Here is a 16,071-nt window from a genome sequence, read left to right as displayed (position 1 = left end):
GAAGGAACCGAGTTGAATTGCAACTTGAAGATGGGGATGGTTCATCCTATATTCATTGATGCGCTTCTTGAGAGGATCCATATGTGCCACAGGCAAAACCAACAGGCAGATGCAGCACACATAGAGGACCTCGGTCGTGAGCAGCAGCATCCAAGGACAGCTCGCCACTGCAGATCGCCGTGCATCTACAGGTCCCACATGATACCTGCAGATGTCAGAGGTGACTGTGGATGTCAAGAGAGGCAGTGACACATCTCTGTGCCCTGCTGAATGACGACCTGCAGCATAAAGTCTTTGGGGGAAATCCTATGCCTGTGGCCCTCATAGTGACAGCAGCTGTCAACTTTTACACCTCTGCATTATTTCAGGGCCCAGTCGAGACCTTTGTGAGGTCACACAGTCAGCAGTGCACCGCTGCATCAGGGAAGTCACCATTGCCCTGTTCCGGAAGGCTGGTGACTCTATCTATTTCATGACAGACCCTGGACACCAAGCCGAGAGGGCCACCGGTTTCAGCTCCATCGCGGGATTCCCACAGCTGCAAGGAGTCATAGACTGCACCCATGTGGCCATTAAGGCTCCCACTGGGCGACCAGCTGAATATGTAAACCGTAAGGGCTTTCACTCAATAAATGTGCAGCTGGTATTTGATCACCAGAAGCGATTCATGCAAATCTGTGCCCGCTTTCCAGGCAGCTGCCATGATGCCTTCATCTTGCGCCAGTGGCAGGTGCCATTGCTGTTCACTGAAATGGCTCAGATGGAGGGGTGGCTTCTTGGGGACAAGGGCTACCCTTGGCAGACATGGCTCCTGACACCGGTGACATCCCAGCACTGCTGTAGAAGAGTGATACAATGCCAGCCACGAAGCTACAAGAGCCACCATTGATTAGGCGATCGGCATGCTTAACATGCGATTCTGCTGCCTGGATAGATCGGGTGGTACCCTGCAGTATGGGCTGGAAAGGGTAGCTTGCATCGTTGCTGTTTGATGTACTCTGCGCAACTACACAGTCAATAGGAGGGAGGCCTTGCAGGATGAGGAGAGACATGAGCAGGTCTCATCCTCGGACGATGATGACGCTGAGGTCTTGCAGCAGGGAAGGCACATGGGATGACAGAGAACATCTGGACACTGCAAGCAGGGCAAGCAGCAAGCTAGGGATGCACGGCAGCGCTTCATTGCTCAAAGGTTCTCCACGCCACAGGAACCACCGTGGTCTCTGCATGCGACACAGCACCCTCATTCACCTGTTGTGCAGCGGTCTGCATCTCCAAATCTTTGCGTCCCCCATTACTGGCAGATAGCCCCACGGCTACTCACCTTCTCTGCCACCTCCAGCCAGACTGCCTCGTTCAGGCGGGAGGGCGTCTTCTTACAATCGCTGGTGAAAAGGGCCTCCCGCTTTGCCTGCACAGCCTGGAGGAAAGTGAGCAGGGAAGCTTCACTGTGGGGCCACCCTAAAGCACTCCTCTGCCATCCTCGGCTTTTGGTGTGGTCCTTTAAATGCAAAGGTGACTCCGCCGTGTAACAGCTCTAACCTCTGGCAGCAAGGTTTGTCTTGCACATGTTTGAAAACCAATACAGGACTGTGGGGGTAATCTGTGCTACTGTCATGGTTTTCCAATAATTATACATCGACACATGTTCACGAACACTTTGCTTCTGCAGCAACTGATCATATTTATTTGTGTAATATTTGTAGTTGGTAATGCAGCTAGAATATGAACATATTTTCCTGTTTAATTTTTAACAAAGATGGTATAATTGCAGTTATATGTATTTTCATATCACAATTAGCAAAGAAATGAATACAGATTCCAAATGCAAATTAGTCTGTGCCTTTTTACAGTCAGATGATTAGATGCTCGTAGTTGGTAATTATTCTTCAATTATGGTTTTATTTCTGCTGTGTATTTGCCTTTTATGGTATATTTAAGTCTCACGTCATGGAATGTGCAAAATTAAGATTATTCACCCAGGTGCGGCACGCCTACAAGAAGGAATGTTACATTCGAGTGGAAGAAGAGGATCACAACTTCATAGGACACTGGGACACAGCAGGGTAAGTATGTGGCAGCAAAGCAGAAAGTGCTCGAGAAACGCAGCAGGTCAGGCAGCATCTGTGGAGAGAGAAGCAGAGTTAACTTTCAGGTCTGTGAACTTGGTCAAGTTAACTCTGCTTCTCTCTCCACAGATGCTGCCTGACCTGCTGGATTTCTGCAACACTTTCTGCTTTGCTGCCAGATTGACAGAAGCCCCACTCTTCAGCAGTCAGGTAAGTATTCTTTGACAGCTGTCAGGAAGCAGGTTCTGGGGCACTTAAAATAGGTCCCCAGCACGTGCTGCACAACTGTCAAAAACTGTCTCACTGCGCCGAATGTCCCGCCTCTCCCCAAGTAATATGGGTGGTGGGGTGGCACGCGGCCTTTATGGAAATGAGCCCCCGCAATTAATATCGGATGGGCTCGTCGGCGGCCAGCGAATGCAGGCGTGCCGCTGAGTTCAAAGGGTACGCCGCGGAGGACGGCATCCCAATAAAATTCAGTACTGATGTGTATTTTGGGCATTTCCAGTTTTCACTTCAGATTCCAAACATTTGCAACTCTTCTTTCCAAATAAATATTTCACTTGTCTTTTACTGGCCAATTAATGCAATGCAATAATAAAAGAGATCATCTTTCACCCCAACACACATACAGCAGACAATCTGCAGTAAATGCAGAATTGTGAATTTCTTTCAAGAATCTTTTCAATATTAAGAAAGAATAAACAAACTTTCATGACCTCAAGATGTTCCAAAGTGCTTTCCAGCCCATTGAGTACTGTAGTAAGGTAGAAAATGCAGCAGGCTATTTGAGCACAGCAAGCTTCCACAAACAAGCAACGAGATAAATGGCAAGATCATCTTTTTTCAAAGATGCTGGTTGAGGGATAAAATTGGCCTGGACGGTGGGAAGAATTCTCCTGCTTTGCTTTGAATTAGTGTCATGGGAATTTTTAGATCCACCTGAGAAAGCAGATGGCGCCTCGGTTTAATGTTTCATCCAAAACATGACACCTCTAACAGATCAGCACTCCCTCAGTATTCCGCTGAAGTATGTTTTCCATGAATTAATCGTATGTTAACAATTATATTAGGACCTTAACAGATTTTTTAAAAGTATTTTAGAAGAACAGCATAGTTAGTAATGAAGGATAGATAGGTACTACCATTTGAGAACAGGGTCCTTACTATTACCATAGCGCAAAATAGACCATTCGACTCAACTGGTTCATGCCGGTGTTTATGCTCCAAACAAGACTCCTCCCATCCTCCCATCGCTCTTCATCTAACCCAATCAGCATAATCTTCTATTCCTTTCTCACTCAAGCATTTATGCTAATTTGTCTCAACTGTTTCTTGTGTTACCGAGTTCCACATTCTCTGGGTGAAGAGGTTTTGCTTGAATTTCCCATTGGATTTATTAGTGTCTATCTTATATGTATGGCTCTTAGTTTTAATCTCCCCCACAGTGGAAACATCTTCTCTAGCCAGTGCCACCTAACTCTTTCATAATCTTAAAGCCCCCTATCAGGTCAACCACCAGCCTACTCATTTCTAGAAAAAAAGCACCACAGCCTGTTTAATCTTCCCTGACAGGTGTAACCTTTCAGTTTTGGTACCAACATGTTAAATCTTGTTTTGCACCTAGACCAGTGCCTCAATGTCAGTTTTATAATAAGGAGATCAGAATTGTACACAGTACACAGTATGCTCTAATCAAGGTTTTTACAAGTTAAACTTCTCTACTTTTCAATTATATTCCTCTAAAAATGGATCCCGATGCTTTGCTTGCCTTTTTTTATTGCCTTATTAACTTGTGGCACTATTTTAGTGGTTAGTGTACCTGCACCCCTTTATTCCTCGACCCCATTTAGCCTTTTATTTTCCAAGGAGAAAGAGGACTCTTTCTTTATACTCCCTATCAAAATGCATCGCCTCATATTTATCAATAATGAAATTTATTTGCTAATTACAGGGTGGTCCTAGGACACTACCCTGAGGAATTCTGCAGTGGTGTCCTGAGGCACAAATGTTTGGCTTTTACAAACCACAATTGTCTTCCTTTTTGCTAGGTAAAACTTGAACTAGTGGAAAGTTTTACCCCTGTTTGCCAATGACTTCAGTTTTGCTAGGGCTCCCTGATGCCACACTTGGTCAAATACTGCCTTGACGTCAAGGGCAGTCACTCTCGCCTCACCTCTTGAATTCAGCTAATTTGCCCATGTTTGGACCAAGGATGTAATGAGGTCTGGAGCTGAGTGATCCTGGCAGAGCCCAAACTGAGCATTGATAAGTAGGTTATTGCTCTGTAAGTGCCACTTGATAGCACTGTCAACAACACCTTCCATCACTTTGCTGATGATCAAAAGTAGACTGCTGGGATGTTAAGTGGCCAGATTGGGTTTGTCCTGCTTTTTGTGAACAGGACATACCTGGGCAATTTTCCACATTGTCAAGTAGATGTAAGTGTTAAAGCTGTACTGGAAGAGCTTAACTAGGGACATGGCTAGTTCTGGAGCACAAGTTTTCAGTACAATTGCCTGGATGTTGTTAGGCCCCATAGTCTTTGTTGTACCCAGTACCTTGAGCCATTTCATGATATCATGCAAAGTGAATTGGGTTCACTGAAAACTGGCATCTGTGATGTTGGATACCTCAGGAGGAGGCTGAGATGGATCATCCAATTGGTAATTCTGGCTGAAGATGGTTGCAAATACTTCAGCCTTGTCTTTTCAACAGTTGTTCTGGGCTCCACCATCATTAAGGATGGGAATGTTTGTGGAGCCTCCTCCTCTGATTAGTTTTTTAATTGTCCACCACCATTCACAACTGGATGTGGCAGGACTACAGAGCTTAGATCTGATCCATTGTTGTGAGTTTGCTTAGCTCTGTTTCATCGCATAACTCTTCCGCCATTTAGCGTGTATGTCGTCCTGTGTTCTAGCTTCACCAGGTACCACTGGTGCTGCTCCTGGCATGCTCTCCTGCACTCTTCATTGAACCAGGGTTGATCACCTGGCTTGATGGTAAAGGTAGAGTGAGGAAGATGCTGGGCTATGAGGTTATAGGTTGCAGTTGAATACAATTCTGCTGCTAGCTTTAGCCCACAGCACCTCAAGGGTACCCAATTTTGAACTGCTAGATCTGTTCAAAACTATTGTATTTAGCACAGTGGTAGTGTCACACAACACAATGTATGGTATCCTGAATGTGAAGACAGGATTTCCACAAAGACAGTGTGGCAGTCATTCCTACCGATACTGTCGTGGACAGATGCATCTGTGACAGGTAGATTCGTGAGGGTAAGATCAAGCAAGTCTTGTTGGTTCCCTCATCATCTGTCGCAGGCCCAGTCTGGCTGATAGGTTCTTCAGGACTCGGGCAGCTCAGTCAGCAGTGGTGCGACCAAGCCACTCTTGGTGTTGGACATTGAAGTTCCCTATCCATAGTAGATTCTAAGCCCTTGCTACCCTCAGTGCTTCTTCCAAGTGATGCTCAACATGGAGGAGTATTGATTCATCAGCTGATGGAGGACAGCAGGTAGCAATCAGCAGAAGGTTTGCTTGCCCATGTTTGACCTGATGCCATGAGACTTCATGAGGTCCGGAGTCAATGCTGAGGACTCCCAGGGCAAATCCCTCCCAACTGTATACCACAGTGCCACTGGCTCTGGTGGGCCTGGCCTGCTGGTGGGACAGGACATACCCCGGGATGGTGGTGGAGGAGTCAGGGACATTGACTGTAAGGTATAATTCGGTGAATATGACTATGTCAGGCTGTTGCTTGACTAACCTGTGGGAGTGCTCTCCCAATTTTGGCACAAGTCCCCATATGTTAATAAGGAGGACTTTGCACGGTCGACAGGACAGGGTGTGCCGTTGCCATTTCAGGTGCCTAGGTGGATGGCATATGGTCTGTCCGGTTTTATTTTTTGAGTTTTCTGAAGTGGTTTGGTACAACTGAGTGGCTTGCTAGGCCATTTCAGAGGTCCGTTTGGAGTCAGCCAGATTGCTGTGAGTCTTGAGTCAGACCGGACTGTGTAAGGACGGCAGATTTCCTTCCCTAAAGGACATTTTTGAACCAGATGGGTTTTTACGATAATCTGGTACCTTCGTGGGCAACATTTTTGAGACTGGCCTTTAATTGCAGATTTATTAATTGATTTTAAATTCTACCAGCTGCCATGCTGTTACTTGAACTCCTGTTCCCAAAGGATTCGTCGGGGCATCTGGATTACTAGTCCAATAACATTACCACTACAGTACCATCTCCGAGAGTCCACTTTGTTTTTGTAAATGTTGAGCAACAGTGAATCCAACACCGTGCCTTGTGGAACATCACTTCCCACCATCTGCCAGTCTGAGTAACTCCAACTTAACCCCTTTGAGGCCCGGCCATAAAAATTGTATCCATTGGGCAGTAAATGGGCACACACCATTCGCCTTCCTCCTGATTGCCGAAGATTGTCTCTCCATGAGTATTACTCGTGTCGCCTGATGACTCTGCAAATTTATTCAGTGAGTGGATCCAACATATTAACCAGGAAAGTTTCATGCTCGATGATCTGTGCTGGGTTTGCGAGTCTCAGCAAGGCCTGCATTCTAGACATTACAATAGGCCCCAGTGCCGTGGTCAGTGATCCAGCTTCTTAGGCACAGAGTAGGCCAGACGCATTCACTCTACTGATCTGTCAGGCTTTAAACTGTACAAAGTTAAGGGAAAAAAACAGGAACTTGCATCGTTATAGCAGCTTTCACAATTTCAGGGACCCCAATCGCATTCCAGCCAGTGAAACACTTTTGAAGTTGAGTCACTGTTGCAATGTAGGGGGAATTAGCAGGTATTTGTGATTTCTTTAAAAAGTGTTGTGACAGTGTAGCCGGGTAACAGGCTCTGATGCTGTAACAATTGTTTTTTAAGCATTTATGGGATATGGCCCTCACTGGCAAGGCTATTGCCCATCCCTAATCACCCTTTAGAATATGGTGGGCAGATGCCTTCTTGATCTGCTGCCGTCCGTGTGGTGGTTGCTTTGCCCACAGCACTGTTAGGTAGGAAGTTCCATGATTTTGACCCAGCAATGATGAAGGAACAGTGATACATTTCCAAGTCAGGATGGTGTGTGACTTAGAGGAGAACTTGCAGGTAGTGGAGTTCCCATGCACCTGCTGCTCTTGTTCTTTAGGCTGTAGAGGTCACGGGTTTGGAAGCTACTGTCAAAGAACTTTACCAAACAACTTTTGAATGTCAATATATACAACATCAACTGCACTACTCTCGTTAACCCATCTCTTCAGTGATGCAACGGAAAGGTATTTAAAGAACCTCCAATAGAATGAATATGAAAACATACTGGGAGGCCCAGCAAAAGAAAGAGACAGGAAAATGGATGAGTTGTTGAAAAAAAAGACAAGATTGCATCACTAAACAGGAAGGCTCTGGGGTTGGAACATGAAACAAGTATCAATACTTGAGTCATGTTGTATGAACTTCAGAAATAGGAACAGGATAAAAGCATATGACTCCACATGCCTGCTCTGCCATTCAATAAGATCATGACTGATCCTTGACCTCAACTCCAGTTTCCCACCTGTTCCCCATATTCCTTGATTTCGCTAGAGTCTAAAAATCTATCTATCTCAGCCTTGAATGACTGAGCATCTACTGCCCTCTAGGGTGCAAAATTCCAAAGATTCACAGCCCTCTGAGTGAAGAAATTCCTCATCTCAGTCTTAAATGATCAACTCCTTATTCTGAGACTGTTCACCTTAGTTCTAGACTCTCCAGCCAGGGGAAACAATCTTTCAGCCTCCAACCTGTCAATTCCCCTGAGAATCTTACGAGTTTCAATGGGATCACCTTTCATTCGTTTAAACTTCAGAGAGAATCAGGCCATTCTACTCCACCTTCCCTCATAGGGAATCAATCCAGTGAACCTTCCCGGCACCACCTCCAAGACAAGTATATCTTTCCTGAGATATGGAGGCCAAAACTGTGCACAGTAATCCAGGTGTGGTTTCACCAAATCCATGTACAACTGTAGCAAAACTTTCGTACTTTTGTACTCCAGTCCCCTTGCAATAAAGGTCAACATGCCATTTGCTTTCCTATTCACTTACCGTGCTTGTACGTTAACTTTCTGTATTTAGTTTAGAGATACAGCACTGAAACAGGCCCTTCGGCCCACCGAGTCTGTGCCGACCATCAACCACCCATTTATACTAATCCTACACTAATCCCATATTCCTACCACATCCCCACTTGTCCCTATGTATTTCCCTACCACCTACCTATACTAGGGGCAATTTATAATGGCCAATTTACCTACCAACCTGCAAGTCTTTTGGCTTGTGGGAGGAAACCGGAGCACCCGAAGAAAACCCACACAGACACAGGGAGAACTTGCAAACTCCACACAGGCAGTACCCAGAATTGAACTCGGGTCGCTGGAGCTGTGAGGCTGCGGTGCTAACCACTGCGCCACTGTACCGCTCGGATTGCATGCACATGGAGACCCAAATCTTTCTGAACATTAACATTTAAAATTTCTCTCCATTTAAACAAAATTCTGCTTTTATATTCTTCCCACCAAAGTGAATAACCTCATATTTCACCACATTATACTCCATCTACCACCTTATTGCCCACTCACTTAATCTGTTTATATTCCTTCACAGCCTCTTTGTGCCCTACTCACAGTTTACTGTCCCACAGCTTTGTATCATCAGCAAACTTGAATACATTACTCTTGGTACCTTCATTTAAGTCATTAATATAGATTAGTTATAGCTGAGACCCCAGCACTGATCCTTGCGCCACCCCACTAGCTACACCCTGCCAACTTCAAAATGCCCTGTTTATCCCTACTCTGCTTTCTGTCTGTCAACCAATCTTCTATCAATGTTACCTTAACCCATGAACCCTTACCTGATGTAATAACCTTTTATGCAGCACCTTTTTGAATGTCTTTTGGAAATCCAAGTATATTACATTCACTGGTTCCCCTTTATCTATCCTGTTGGTTACATCCTCAAAAAAACTCTAATAAATTTGTCAGATGTGATTTCTCTTTCATAAAATCATGTTGACTCTGCCTAATCATATTATGATTTTCTAACTGCCTTGTGAACACCCCCTTGATAATATTTCCAGCATTTTCCCAGAGACTGATGTCAGGATAACTAGCTTGTCGTTCCCTTTTTCCTCTCTCACTCCTTTCTTAAAAGCAGTGTTACATTTACTACCTTCCAATCCACTGGGATCATTCAAAATCTCGTGAATTTTGGAAGATCACAACTAATGATTCCACTATCTCTGCAGCCAACTCTTTTAGAACATTAGAATGTAGGCCATCAGGTGCAGGGGATTTGGTGTAGAGTTACAATGAGGAGCATATGCAGTTGTGCATTGCTGATTGATATTATTTATTAGTTACAGAAAAGTGATTCGGCCTAATTTAAGTTGTGGCTCATTTAATAAATTCTACACTGGCATTGCTTCAGGATTTTATTTTCTAATTTTTCAATCCAGGAGTTTTTTTTTTTCTGAAATCAGTTCACTATGCAACTTCTGCACAATTTCTTTTTCCCTTTTGTAAAAACGCAAAACAACTTAAAGAAATTAGTTAAATTTGATTTATATTTCCATGCATTCTTTCTGAAAACCTAAGTAATTAAGAATGTGTCTTTAGAACTGTAAAGGTTTAATTTTTAGTTTGTATAGTAGTAGACAGATGTGAAACTGATTACTCCAAAAAAATAGCAGTAAAAGTGTAATTAAAGATTGGGAAATTACACGGCTAATCAATGCTCAATTGTTCAGCTGAAATTTATTTCCCTGCTAATTTTGCAGGGAAAATGGGTTATTGCCTTCACTCAGACAGCAGACTATGGAATTACAGACAACCTGGTTAAGCACCCATTTCAGGGCCAACGTCTTTTAGACAGCTTGAAGTGTCAACTTAGGTTTATGTCAATTAGTAATTAAGGGCTTAATAAGAAAATCACAAGTTTGTGTTTGGCTGGAGCTATATCCATGGGCCATGAACAAGGGGGACTCATGTCACTTTAACAAAGTCAGAAGCTAGGCTAGAGCCAAATTCCTGTTGGGCTCCCCAGTAAGATACAAACGGTCGTGCACATAGTTCCCCTTCCATGTTGTATTCCACATGTCCACTTTTGTGAAGTTAGATCATTTTGATTGGTTCTTAACCAATATAAATTTTTTTCACACTATTTTTTATCTCAAACATGGGAAAAGTTCAATATAAATACCAATGTGACTTTTATCATTACTTCATGCTTGATAAGCAATCTTTCCTGTTTGCTAACCATTCTTTAATATCCAATGTTGTTCTTTAAATCCCAACATTCTTTAATGCTAACCTTCTTCATTTATGTCCAAGATTGTTCTTTTAACACCCAATGTCATTTCAGCAGACTAATTCATAGACAGGCAGGACTGGTGTGGTAATGATTTCACCTTAGTCCACACAATTAAAAAAGGAAATCGCTTACCTTTTCCAGGACACAAATCTGCTTCTTTGTCTGAGCATCAAGAATTTCCACTTCAATATAAGAAATTTTCGAATGCTTTTGTATTGCATACTGTCCAAGTTGGCCCGAAGTCAATACAAACTGCGACAGAGAAAGGAACGATTTCAGCTCACTTTGTTTACCAGGTAACACAACCTCTTTTATAGCAGGTCTTCCTTTATAAAGTGCATGCATTCTCTTGCTGCTTAACTTGCCTGAAGTAGAACAGATTGTCAATAAGAAGACAATTGTCTAACATTTAAATAGATTCAGGGGCGGACAATGCACCAAAAGGTCATGCAACATTCCATTTCAAGTGTATAATCTTATTCGACATGACTGAAAACAGTGGCCCTCTAATCCTCTTCTATATTTAACTTGTCATTGTGTGATGTGTCAAGAGTGTTCTTTTTTAATGACAGAATAGCTTTCAGGGAGGCTGACTATCCTTATCACCATGACTTCAAAGTGACAGCTCGGTGCTGCATTATTGAAATATTCGAGGTAGACAGAATTCAGAGTTGAGATTAACAAATTCCACTGGTATCATTAGAACTCCAGGGGTTGAGAACAAAACCTTATATAGTAAAATATTCTAAAGATAATAATTTGGATCTCTAAAATGTTAATAAAATGTATACATAAATAGATGAGACAATTTAACTTGCTTAACATACTTAGCTGTAAAAATAAATATGTGCCCTAATTGCCCGGTAAGTTATTTACTGAGTAGCTGAGCTAGGAAGAAAAATAGAAGTTTCACATTCGATCCAAGTCTGTGCTAAGTAAGATGATCTCAGCTATGGTGATTTTAGGCTCAGTAAAGTTGACTTCAGTGTCCAAGTTAGGCAGTAGAAAATTGGACAGAGTTCACCTTCCTGATCACTGTACAGAGAGTTTTGCTGCAAGTGTATGTGGTTGGACGTCAGGTGTGAACAGGATGAACTTTGATCATGATGCCAACCCCCCCCACCACAGCCCCCCCCCACCCCCCCGTCACCCCCCACCCTCTGCCCCATGACAGGGATCACCCATGAACAATAAACATTTGGGGAAGTACTGGAAGCTGCCTAGCATGAGTTAAACCATACCTAGGAGGGAGTCAGTGCCTTCAGGCGATAAGGAAATTGGCAGAGAATTTTTTTTTAACTCTCTAGCTGACTATTTGGGTTTGATAATTATTTAACATTCATTGTTTTTGTTGCTAAGGATTTAATTTTGCAATTATAGTATATGAATTTGAATTTACTTTGTTATAATTTATAATTTAAGCTATCATTTATTCCTGCTATGTTTAAAGCTACGTACCTAACCTGACTTTTATAGTTCATTGGATCAATTCCAATACGAATGAATCAGAAGGTTTTGGATTTAAACCCCATTCCAGAGACTTGAGCCAATCGTCTGACAGTCCAGTGCAGTACTGAGAGAGTGCTACATTGTCAGAGGTGCCACCTTTCAGACGAGGTTTAAACCAAGACTCCATCTACCAACCCACTATTCGATGAAGGGCAAGGGAAATCTTCTGATATCCTGGTCAATATGTATCCCTGAACCAACAGCTAAAAACATATTATCTAGTCATTTATTCCATTGCAGTTTGTGGAACCTTACTGGGTGTGAATTGGCTGCTGCATTTACTGCATTACAAGATTACTTAGTAGTCTGTGAAGTACTTTATGTTGTCCTGAAGGCATGAAATACATTAGATAAATGCAAGCTCTTTCAGAATGGAGCGGTACAAGTAGGAGTTCATGAACAACCTAAAGAACTGCAGAACTAGGCAAAGGAAATGAGGCAGGGCAAAAGCTGTACAAAAGCAACAAAAACCCAGCAACAAAGTAAAACTAAGTTGGCTTTATTCTGCAAAAAAATGTGATTCAGTAAAAGCAAAGACCCATTGCAGATCTGTCAGCAGAAGTGTTGATTTTAACATCTAAATATGTGAGTGACATTAATATCAAATCCAGCCTGTTGGGATCAGTACTTCAGATAACTGACAGTGCGCCCATACCCTCACTAAAACGGAAAATATGCTTCTTAGAGTATTGGAAAAACAGCTGCTAGAATGAAAAGACAATATAGCAGGATAAAACAATTAAACAAATGGGTTAACACTTCCATTTAAAGAATAGGAAGAGGAATTTGATATGCCTTCAATAAAGATTACAATGATTTCCAAACATAATTTCACATAAACTGCAAAACAATATTTTTACTTTTAAATTTATAGGTACCTGAATAAAGTAATAGAAACTCACTAATTATACATAAAAATCAAGGAACAAGAGAGAGATTTAAGCCCTGAAAGTGGTTCAGGGGCTGATAACTAGTGTCAGGAGCCTCGAGTTATGAATCAGGGTGTCAGCCTTGACTCAATGTTAACATTCTTGCCTGAATCAGAACATAGGAACAGGGGGAGGTCCTTTAGCTTCTGGAATCTATTTCACCATTCAATTAGATCATTGCTGATTTGTATCTTAATTCCATTTACTTACTTTGCTTACCATAACCCTTAATAACCTTACCTAACAAAAATCTATCAATTTCAGTTGTGAAATCTTTAATTCAGCTCATCTCAACTGCTTTTTGGGGGGAGGGACTTCCAGATTCCCAGTACCTTTTGTACGAAGATGTGCTTCCTGACTTCACTCCTGAACAGCCTAGCTTTGAATTTAAGATTGTTCCCTCTTTCTGTGAGTTCAAACCCTACTCCAGAACTTGTGCACAAGATCTAGGCAGTACTAAGGGAATGTTGCACTGTCAGAGGAGCCATCTTCCAGATGAGAGAATATGTAAAAGCTCTGCCTGTCATCTCAGTTGGATGCAAAGGATCTCTGGAATTATTTAAAGACGTTCAAGAGAATTCTTTTTGGTTCCCTGGCCAACTTGCATCCCCAGCCAACTTACATTTGCCAGCCAAACAACACTACTAAACTAGATTACCTCATCATTTCTTTCATTGCAGCGAGACCATGCTGTGCGCTTACTAACTGCCACATTTGTCTATTGATTACATGTCAACATAAACAACTTGCAATTTATATCATACCTTATTTGAAAAGGTGCTTTTTAAAGAGCAGCTTGAAGGAGGCAAAAAAGGTAGAGAAGCAGAGGTTTGGGGTGAGACGCTTTTATTTATTCATTCACGGGATGTGAGCATAATTGGGTAGGCCAACATTTATTGCCCATCCCTAATTGCCCTTGAGAAAGTGTTGGTGAGCAACCTTTTTGAACTGCTACAGTCTGTGTAGTGAAGGTACACCCATAGTGCTGTTGGGTAGGGAGTTCCAGGATTGTGACCCAGCAACGATGAAGGAACAGTGATAAACTTTCAAGACATAATGGTATGCAACTTGGAGGGGAACCTGCAGGTAGTGGTGTTGCCATGAACCTGCTGTCCTTGGCATTCTAGGCGGTAGAGGTCACAAGTTTGGGAAATGCTGTCAAAAAAGCCTTGGTGAGTTGCTGCAGTACATCTTGTATTTGATATACAGGGCAGGCACATTGAACTGGTGGTGGAGGGAGTGAATGTTTAAGGTGGTGGATGGGGTACTGATCAAGCGGGCTGCTTTGTCCTGGATGGTGTCAAGCTTCTTGAACATAGTTTGGAGTTTTGTTGGAGTTGCACTCATAAAGTCAAAGATTCAGAGAATCACAGGAATGCAGAGTACTGGGCTAATGGGAAGATTCTTGGTAGTGTAGATGAACAGAGAGATCTTGGTGTCCAGGTGCATAAATCCCTGAAGGTTGCTAACCAGATTAATAGGGCTGTTAAGAAGGCATATGGTGTGTTAGCTTTTATTAGTAGGGGGGTCGAGTTTCGGAGCCACGAGGTCATGCTGCAGCTGTACAAAACTCTGGTGAGACCGCACCTGGAGTATTGCGTGCAGTTCTGGTCACCGCATTATAGGAAGGATGTGGAAGCTATGGAAAGGGTGCAGAGGAGATTTACTAGGATGTTGCCTGGTATGGAGGGAAGGTCTTACGAGGAAAGGCTGAGGGACTTGAGGTTGTTTTCGTTGGAGAGAAGGAGGAGGAGAGGTGACCTAATAGAGACATATAAGATAATCAGAGGGATAGTGAGCGTCTTTTTCCTCGGATGGTGATGGCAAACACGAGGGGACATAGCTTCAAGTTGAGGGGTGATAGATACAGGACAGATGTGAGAGGTAGTTTCTTTACTCAGAGAGTAGTAAGGGCGTGGAACGCCCTGCCTGCAGCAGTAGTAGATTCGCCAACTTTAAGGGCATTTAAGTGGACATTGGATAGACACATGGATGAAAATGGAATAGTGTAGGTCAGATGGTTTCACGGTCGGCGCAACATCGAGGGCCGAAGGGCCTGTACTGCGCTGTAATGTTCTAATTCTAAAAAAAAAGAATCGAGTCATTACAGCACAGAAGAAGGTCATTTTGCCCATTGAGTCCAAGCTGGCTCTCAGAAGAGAAATCCCATCAGTCTCATTTCCCTGTTCTATCCCCATAGCCCTGCAAGTTTATTTTCCTCAAGTGGCCATCCAATTTCCTTTTGAAATAATTTATTGTTTCTGCTTCCATCACATTACCTGGACATGTTCCTGGACATTACCACTCACTGTGAAAAAAGGAATTCTTCACATTCCCACTGCATCTCTTGCCCAAAACCTTAAATCTATGTTCCCGAGTCCTTTTACCATTAGCTAATGGGAACAGCTTTTGTTTATCTGCCTTATCTAAACCTTAATCTTCTACACCTCTATCAAATCTCTGCTCAATCTCCTTTGCTCCAGGGAGAACAATCTCAGCTTCTCTAACCTACTCTTGTAGCTAAAATCCCCCATTCCTGGAACCATTCTGGTAAATCTCCTCTGCACCCTCTGAAGGATCCCCACATCCTTCGTAAAGTGTCATGACCAGAACTGGATGCAATACTCTAGTTGTGGCCTAACAGAGCTTTATACAATTTCATCATAGCCTGTCTGCTTTTGTACTCAATGCCTCTATTTATGAAGCCCAAGATTCCATATGCTTTGCTAACTACACTCTCAATATGTCATGCCACCTTTAAAGATCTATACACATGAATCCCCAGGTCCCTCTATCCCTGGACACTTTTTGGAACTGTGCCATTAAGTTTATATTTCCACTCCCTATACCTTCAGCCAAAATGCATCACCTCACACTGCTTTGTATTAAATTCCATCTGACTCAAGTCTGTCCATTTTGCTAGCCTATTTATGTCCTGTTGTAATCGATTGGTATCATCCTCACTGTCAGCCAATTTTCCAAGTTTGATATCTTCAGCAAATTTTGAAATGTTATTCTCTGCTCCAAAATTCAAGTAATTTATACACATCAAAAGCAGTAGTCCTAGCACTGAACCTTGGGGGACATCGCTGTCTACAATCCTCCAGTCTGAAAGACAACCCCATTTAACATGACTCACTGTTTTCTGTCCTTAAGCCAATATTTTATCCAAGCTGACACTGGTCCTATTATTCAATGAGC

General features: G+C 42.7%; 1 protein-coding gene across 1 annotated transcript in view; it reads right to left on the bottom strand.

Moving 5' to 3' along the window:
• The window catches only part of LOC137368742 (trans-2,3-enoyl-CoA reductase-like), a 202,532-nt gene extending 191,755 nt beyond the window's left edge, over positions 1-10,777 (bottom strand). Inside the window, exon 1 of the mRNA XM_068028931.1 lies at positions 10,565-10,777. Within this exon, the coding sequence (XP_067885032.1) occupies positions 10,565-10,777 (213 nt within the window). The remainder of the gene's footprint in view (positions 1-10,564) is intronic.
• Positions 10,778-16,071: the final 5,294 nt, after the last annotated feature.

The sequence above is a fragment of the Heterodontus francisci genome, chromosome 4 (assembly GCF_036365525.1).
Source record: "Heterodontus francisci isolate sHetFra1 chromosome 4, sHetFra1.hap1, whole genome shotgun sequence".
NCBI lineage: Eukaryota > Metazoa > Chordata > Chondrichthyes > Heterodontiformes > Heterodontidae > Heterodontus > Heterodontus francisci.
The sequence above is the reverse complement of the archived record's forward strand: the minus strand, read 5'-3'. Positions and strand labels throughout refer to the sequence as shown.